Source organism: Salpingoeca rosetta (genome assembly GCF_000188695.1).
Source record: "Salpingoeca rosetta unplaced genomic scaffold supercont1.33, whole genome shotgun sequence".
Lineage (NCBI taxonomy): Eukaryota > Choanoflagellata > Craspedida > Salpingoecidae > Salpingoeca > Salpingoeca rosetta.
In genome coordinates this window covers 383,284-391,424 of record NW_004754901.1, presented here as the reverse complement: position 1 = coordinate 391,424, position 8,141 = coordinate 383,284, and the positions used below count along the sequence as shown (strand labels likewise).

General features: G+C 55.5%; 2 protein-coding genes across 2 annotated transcripts in view; both read right to left on the bottom strand.

Annotated features, from left to right (window-relative positions):
- The window catches only part of PTSG_13054 (uncharacterized protein), a gene marked incomplete at its 3' end in the record, with an annotated part of 20,115 nt that extends 18,999 nt beyond the window's left edge, over positions 1-1,116 (bottom strand). The window contains exons 1-4 of the mRNA XM_004988794.1: positions 934-1,116; positions 607-751; positions 416-456; positions 32-186 (exon numbers count right to left, since the gene is read on the bottom strand). Coding sequence (XP_004988851.1) covers positions 32-186; positions 416-456; positions 607-688 — 278 coding nt within the window. The 5' untranslated portion in view covers positions 689-751; positions 934-1,116. The remainder of the gene's footprint in view (positions 1-31; positions 187-415; positions 457-606; positions 752-933) is intronic.
- A 935-nt stretch (positions 1,117-2,051) lies between these two features.
- Positions 2,052-7,784, bottom strand: PTSG_10468 (uncharacterized protein; the record flags this gene model as incomplete). The annotated part of the gene is made up of 6 exons (XM_004988793.1): positions 2,052-3,845; positions 4,392-4,460; positions 4,739-4,801; positions 5,140-5,225; positions 5,500-5,520; positions 5,734-7,784. The coding sequence occupies 6 exons, from the start codon at positions 7,782-7,784 to the stop codon at positions 2,851-2,853; spliced, it is 3,285 nt and encodes a 1,094-aa protein (XP_004988850.1). The 3' UTR covers positions 2,052-2,850.
- Positions 7,785-8,141: the final 357 nt, after the last annotated feature.

Genomic DNA, 8,141 nt, shown 5'->3' with positions numbered 1-8,141 from the left:
ACAGACACACACACACACAACATACACGAACCTGCGTAGCTGAGATATCGCTTCTCTGAGCGTGAGGGGGCTGTTTGCGCTCGCATTTCCATCTGGTGCGCTGGGCTCCAACTGTGATGATAATGGCGCTGTGCATTGTTTGAAGGTGGCAACAGAGGCGTCCAAATCTACAGCAAGCTCCTGCTCCTGTATTGTGTGTGTGTGTGTGTGTGTGTGTGTGTGTGTGTGCGTGCGTGCGTGCGTGCGTGTGTGCGTGTGTGTGTGTGTGTGTGTGTGTGTGTGTGTGTGTGTGTGTGTGTGTGTGTGTGTGTGTGTGTGTGTGTGCGCGCGCGTGTGTGTGTGTGTGCGTGTGTGAGGGGTTGCGATAGCAGAAACATACGCAAACAACTGGTCCCACAACCCCACGCTCATGTACCAAGTAGCGAAGGGCATCGATGTGGAGTTCCCCTTCGGCGTCTGCAGATTGTCGCATGAACTTGTGAGCGCGGCGCTTCGACCAGGACCACACACACTCGCTCGCTCACACACACATACACACTCGCATGCACACACGCATACACCCACATACACACTCGCATGCACACACGCATACACCCACACACTCACCTATGAATAGTCGTGATGCTTGGCGATGGGAGAATACAGAGCTTCCTCCTGTTGAGGATGTGCTTGCCCTGGTGCGAGGCATGCTGCCTCTTCTGTGGTGTGGTGTTGGAGGCTTTCACACAGAATAAAACAGCACCTGCACTGTCTGGAACCAAGATGGCAAGGTGTCGAGGCAAGCCAGGTGTCATTGGTGAATGAAGAGAATGCACAGCAGGACAGCCTGGTTGAACTGATGCATGGACTTCACGTTCATGGCAACTTCACACTCATGGCAACAACCAACTCGATCTTTGACAGAGCACGTCAACGAGCCCATCAACAACCAACCATGAGAAGAGACGCCGTATCGTGGACCAGCATTCACGACAAAGGGTGTGTTGATGTGAAGGAGGGTGGTGGTTGGCAAGAATGGCGTGAAAAGTGGTTTGCTGCTTGCACCCCCTTGACGATGGACGAGTGCACGCGTGGCGGGTGTGATGGCAGCAACCTTCGGACACCCAAGCAAGCAAGGCAGAGAGATGGGAAAAATGAGCAGCAGCCTGACTGGAGATTTCCACCAAACGGCTGCGGAACAAAGACCACATCATGTCACCACCAATCAACGACTGTCTCGAACGCACACATCCACACACGCACACAACCATCAACACTGACCGGCAGCGCAGCAGGCGGAGGTTTTCCCAACTCCGCCGACTCCAAGTTGCTCAACGGCCGCGTGACAGTGATGTTGTCAACGCATGACCTTGCCTTGAACACAGAGTATTGGGTGCCCAGTGTCAGTGTTCTGTTTGTTGGGTGGGTTGGGCTTCGTGGAAGCCTTCCTTCGCTGGTGCTTGCATGTTTTCCAGGTTTTCGTTGCGTTGTTGGTTGCAGTGATGAGTTGAGACGTGTGTGAGAGGCCCCCGGCAACATGGAACACGCGAGAAGCGCACATGCATGCGAGAAACGTGGTGGTGGTGTGGCCAAATCAAAACCTTTGCTGGTTGGAGGAGAGGGTTTGCTGGGTTGGGCTGCGTGCATCCTTGCACACCAACATCAATCGTCCGCTCACACAAACGCACAGCACAAACGCAGCACAACGCCCAATCGCCAGCCTCGTCTTTACCCACGCAATTTTGCACGCCGCCAACCAGCGCGAGATTCGCGCGCCCTCATGATGTAATACATCGATAATTGTATGAAAATATAGCAAAACACCGTCGTGGCGTTGCGTGAATCCTGACCGAACGGCGCGTTTCAACATGCTGTGTGACACAACCCTGCATGCTTTGGGGTTGGCGATGCGGGTTGGATGGTGGTTGTGCCGTGGTTGGCCGGTCAGGGAAGTGTGTGGGTGATTGTGTGGGCTTGCTTGCTTTGCTTCGCTTTGCTTCGCTTTGCTTCGGCGGTTGGCTAGGGGGGAGGGGACAGCAGAAGGAGACGGGGGGGGGGGGACGACGACGGGAGAGGAGGTTGTTGTTTTAATGTAACGAGACAAGGCAAACAAAAAACACATGCATGGGGGAGCCACTTGCTCAAACAGGTGATGACGGTGAACGACGAAGGGTAAAAATGAACAAAGACCGCACACCCCACACCAGTGAGACCACACACGGTTGCACTAACGAGGGTTGAAGAAGGATATCACGCAAAACCAAAAACGCAAACACACTTCTAATCATACATACAAAACAACAGGCCAAGGTCTACGCAGGCCAAGGGATCAAGCCAACGACCACCCTTCAATAATGGGGTGTAGAATCTATGAAAGGCTACCTCATACTGCCAAGTAAACAGAACACGCAAGGAAGGAGCATGGTTGTCAACACCACGCTCGGAAATCTATCCATACACATGCACACAAGCAACGTGCGCACAAGAGCAACGTGCGCACGTGCAAACACACCCACACACACACACGCACGCACGCACACTCACACACATGCACACGCGCCCGCTTATACACAGCGTGTCGCCAACGAAGCGAATCACAACACAGTGCCAGGACAGCCAGCATACAGGTAATTCATACGTGATCGCAGGTCCACTGTGGTCAGCACAAAATAACAAAATTACAGTGGACAGGGTCAGCATCACAGACAGGTGCTCTATTAGGGCCACGCGCGCTCGTGTTCGCAATTCGGCCACGAACTCCACGTATCCACGTGTGGCAGTAGCGAACCCTCAGCACGCACCCTTCCTTCAGCACGCATCGTTGCCCTGCAGGCAACCATCCGTGCCATTCAGCTTGACAGGCCAACCGGGTCATGAGCGGCTGAGCGACGTTGTCAGCAGCTTCGTGCGCTCATCACCACCACTGCCACCACACGAGCCTGTACCGCTGCCATCATCACCGTCATCGTCATCGGTGGCCATGGCGGTCGGTGGAGTGGCAGTAGCAGATGTAGCTGGTGCCGGCTGCGTTGTTGTACGCCCAGTGGCACGCGTCTCAACCATTGGCTGCATCATTGTCAAGTGTGGCCGTAGTGGCGGGGAAGCCCTGGCCGTGCGCGCTGTTGCCTTATGCCCATTGCCGTTGTTGGTTTTGGTGATGTTGGCGTTGTTGGTGTTGTTGTTGTTGGCGTTGCTACCTTCCGCTGCAGGGCCCGGGCGCACTTCAACACGACCTAACTTCTCCTCAGAATCGGCAATTTCGCTCGACGCGCGTGAGCTTGCGTTGGCAGCCGCACGCATGTCCATCCCCACATCCATGGGTTTGGGGCAGTGGTGCCCATCCGTGCACTCGCCAGCGCCATCACCATCGCTGTCGTTACTCGTGTCATTGCTGGTGTTGTTGTTGTTGCTGCTGCTGCTGCTGTTGCTGCTGTTGCTTTTGTTGTTGTTGTTGTTGCTGTTGCTGTTGTGGTTGCTGTTGCTGTTGTGGTTGCTGTTGTTTTGGTTGCTGTTGTTGTCGTCGTCGTCGTCGTCGTCATCGGCTGTGCTTGTCGCTGGTCGTGTGCCTGCACGCAACGCTTCAGCAACCGCGTTTACCTCTGCGTCGTCGTCATTCTTTACAACAGGGCCGGTCTCGCCGTGACCACCACCACCACCATCACTACTACTGCTGCTGCTGCCACTGCTTCCGCTGCCGCCGCGACCATGCACCTTTTCGTCATCGTCGTCATCATCATCATCATCGTCATCGTCGTCGCTTGGCCGGCCACTGCCCACCAAGTCGTCGCTGTCGCCGGGCTCAAAGTCGTCCTCGCCTCCCTTGACAGCAGAGGCAGGCCCGCGCCTGAGCACCATGCGACGCAGAACTGCATTCATTGGGAAGAGGTGGTTTTTGTTGTTGTTGTTGTTGTTGTTGTTGTTGTTGTTGTTGTTGTTGTTGTTGTTGTTGTTGTTGTTGTTGTTGTTGTTGTTGTTGTTGTTGTTTAAGTTGTTGTTGTTGTTGTTGTTGTTGTTGTTGTTGTTTAAGTTGTTGTTTAAGTTGTTGTTGTTGTTGTTGTTGTTGTTGTTGTTGTTGTTGTTGTTGTTGTTGTTTAAGTTGTTGTTGTTGTTGTTGTTTAAGTTGTTGTTGTTGTTGTTGTTGTTGTTGTTGTTGTTGTTGTTGTTGTTGTTGCGTGTTGGCGTGATGGTGGTGGAGGGAGGGAGGGAGTGAGAAGACAAAGCGTTGTGGGTTCAGTTGCAGGGAGAGTGAGTGGACAATGGGTTTGGCTGGGAAATGCTGTGCCCTCGTTTCACATCAACCCAAGGCCACTCTGACGCAAACGCAGGCTCAGATATATGAGCCTTACGCAAACGCACACGCACGTGAACGGAAACACACATGCACACGCACAAACACACACGCGCGCGCTTACTTCGCTGCAGCAGTTCAGGCGCAAATGCGCAGACTTTGAGGGTGCGGCAGCGTGTGCACTGCGGCGAGGCTTCAGTATCAAGAGTGGGTTATGATGCAACAATGTTAGAGCGGGGAGGATGAAATGAAGAGAAGCGGCATGATTGTAGCGCCGTGTCATCCGCAATGCAATGGGGAACGTCAGGCGAACAAAATGGCTTCGAAAACGATAAATGTGTGGCGCGACCGACTGTTGTCTGTCACACGCATACACATGCATTCACACAGGTGTTCAATACACACGTGCGCGCGCTCGGTCACACAACACACCCGTACACACACACAATTGACATGAAGAAATCAACCCACCACTGGTTCGTTCATAGTTGCAGCGATAGCCATTGGTGCACCCACGAGGCATGGCTTTCAATTCTGAAGTGTTGTATGCGAGTGTGGGGAAGAGGGGAGGAGGGAATGAGTGCCAGGTGTGAGCTGAGCAAGAAAGCATAATCCATTCGCAACTATGCACCACACGTGCGACAACAGCTCATCCACACCATGTTTACGTGCACGCGCACAGCGAGAACCAACAGACAAAACCAACGAACAGAAAGAGGGGAAGAATAAAATGACGCTCGCACTTGTGCACACGCATGCACATGCACATGAAAAAGTACCCACAATGCACACACAAAACAAACACACACACAACACACAACGAAACACACGCGCGTGCACACACACATACACAGCCGTACACCACTCCGTACGTTGCAAAAAGTCTTCCATGGTCATGTGAGGATCTACATCGTTGCCGACCATTCGTTTCCACTTGCGCACGTCATTGTACAGCCCACTGCAATACAGGTGCAGGTAAGTGTGAGTGCATGCGTGTGAGTGCGTGCGTGTGAGTGCGTGCGTGGGAGTGTGTGCGTGAGGGTGCATTTCAGCAATGAACACATCTGTTGATGGGCTACGCCTCTGCCACAGAAGACCAGCGAAGCCCATCTCAGGATACACACACATACGCCAGCACACACACACACACACACGCACGCGCGCACACACACACACACACACACATACGCCAGCACACACACGCGCGCGCGCACACAACCGATGCACCGCACCTGTAGCAGACGGAGCATATTCTGCATTGCAGAAGAAATCGCCCAACACGCGATCACAATTCATTGGGAACGGTGAAAATCAGCGAAAATTATTCGCCAATCATCCGCGGTCAGCAAGAAATCACACGATCAATGTGCAACTGTCAGCAGAACACAACACACACCACAACACAACCAAACACACACACAACCAAACACACACACAACCAAACACACACACAACCAAACACACACCTCGTGGGCGATTGACGGCCGCGTCGATGGCAGATGGGACAGACGACCTGGCTGCCAGCCTGGCCCGGCGGCGGTTGCGGGTGGCGGTGCTGTTCTGGCATGGTCTGCAACAACTCGCGTGAGCGCACAGCAGGGTCTGTTGGAAGGCCGCGCAGATGTGGCGGTGGCATCACGGTGCTTGAGAGGTGCGCATCCATGTTTGTTGGCGGCAGCGCAATGGGCATGCCCATCCCCTGCCCCTGCGCGGATCCTGGGTACTGCATGCCATGCGGTGGTGGTAGGAAAGGAAAGCCTCCATGTGGCCCGAGCACAGAGGGTATTTGTGGCTGCTGGTGTTGCTGTTGCTGTTGCTGCTGTTGTTGCTGCTGTTGCTGCTGTTGCAGGTACTGCTGAAGCTGAGCAAACTGCTGCATACCAGCAGGCTGCATACCCTGTGATGGCAGACCCGCGAAGTTTGCCAACCCAGGGTGGCCACCTTGCATATTCTGCGCAGCAAGTTGTGCCATAACCTGTGACGGCGGCACAGATGTCAAGCTGCCGCCTGGGTCCTGCTGCTGCTGTTGTTGCTGCTGTTGCTGTTGCTGCTGTTGCAACATTTGCAGCATTGCCTGCGGCGCGAACGCCGTTTGCTGGTGTGGGTGCTGCTGCAGCTGTTGTAGTGCTTGTGCCATCGCTGCCGGAGGCATGCCTGGGTGCAACATCGACTGCAACGCAGACGACAGCACGCCAGGGTGCTGCTGCGGCTGCTGCGGTGACGCCGCTTGCTGCTCCTGCTTGATTTGCAGCTGTGCCGACGGGGCGGTGGGCTCTGTTGCCGTTTGCTCCGACTTTGGCCACAGGTGCGACGACATCCACGCAGACATGGAGCCTGGCCAGGCATGCATGCCGTGCCCTGCGCCTTGGCTCCCGTCACCACCTACGGGCTTCTTTGCCCCGCGCACAGAGGATGACGACGGTTGGGGAGATGCTGATGACTGCTGCAGAGCAAGCGTGCCCGGACCAGGCTGCACCTGATGCCGTTGCCGTTGCTGTTGCTGCTGTTGTTGAGCAGAGGCGGTTTCTCCCTGGCCCCTGCCTTCATCTTCATCACCTCCCTCGTCTTGTTCCCCACCGACTTCATCGTAACCGTCAGCTCCACCACGCCGACGGCCTGCCGCGGTCACGCCCGAGCATTCAATGTCCGTGTGCGTGTCCATGCCTTTGTCGCTAGACGACCGCCCAGATGAGACCGCGCGCCCTGCACCCCTTGCGTGCTGCTGCTGCTGCTGTCTGCGGTGCTGCCGCCTGTCACCCTTTCCTGCACGCTGTCGCCGCGCCTTCACCGACGACGTTGAGCCGGTTGTCTTTGCCGCTTTCCCGCCAGTGGATGTTGCGATGGCGAGCGGGGACGAGGTGCGCTTGCCACGAGCCGTGCCTGGGCCAGCCACGACCGAGGGTATCACCGCTTGCTTCTTCTGCTGGGGCTGGATGGGTTGCTGTTGTTGCAAAAACTGTTGCTGCGGTTGCTGGTGTTGCTGGTGTTGCTGGTGGTGGTGGCCGTGCTGCGCCCAAGGATGTGCACCGCTCACCTGTAGCCACGATGGCAGGGAAAACGGCGGCGCGTGGAACATGCGCTGTTGCTGCAACACCCCACCATCGGGTGGGACGTAGCCGCCGCCCCCTGTACCGGTCGCATTGCTCACTGAGGGTTGCTGTTGCTGCTGTTGTGGTTGCTGATGTGGCTGTTGTTGCCCGTGCATGAAGCTGTAGAGTTGCGGATGGTTGAACACGGACGGTATCACTTGCTGCGCCCCTGGTTGTTGCTGCTGGTGCTGCATGTGCGGTGCATGCATCCACTGCTGGTACATGTGTGTAGGTTGTTGCTGTTGCTGCTGGGGTTGCTGTTGCAATGCGTGCATTTGTGGTGACTGGAATCCGAGCATGCCTGGAAACGGTCCGGGATGCTGGTGCATTTGCTGCTGCTGTTGCTGTAGCTGCTGCTGAGGTGTAGGGTGCTGCAAATGTACTGTTGCACCCGCGGTTGTTGCCGGCGCTGCTGGGCGTTGCGCCATTGTGCTAATGAGGTCACGTCACCTTGCTGCACCCGCAACACGCAGAGGCCGCAAAGACCCGGCAACGACGGAACAGGCAGATCAAGAAGAGGTGGCTGTCTCGACGAAAGCGGGCTTGTGCGTTGTGGACACGTGCGTAGCAGTGGCTCAATGCCTGCCTCGGTTTGGACTGACCCTAACGCAATCACAAGGCAAACAATCAAAGACCGTGCACGCAATCGTGAGCGACAGGAGCAATGAAGTTAGCGAGTGTGAAGGAACAGACAGCATGCACGTGGAGAAAACAAAAGAGGGCCGATCACAACAGGGCAGCAGCAACACCAAAGATCGGTGTGTGTGTGTGTGTGTGTGTGTGTG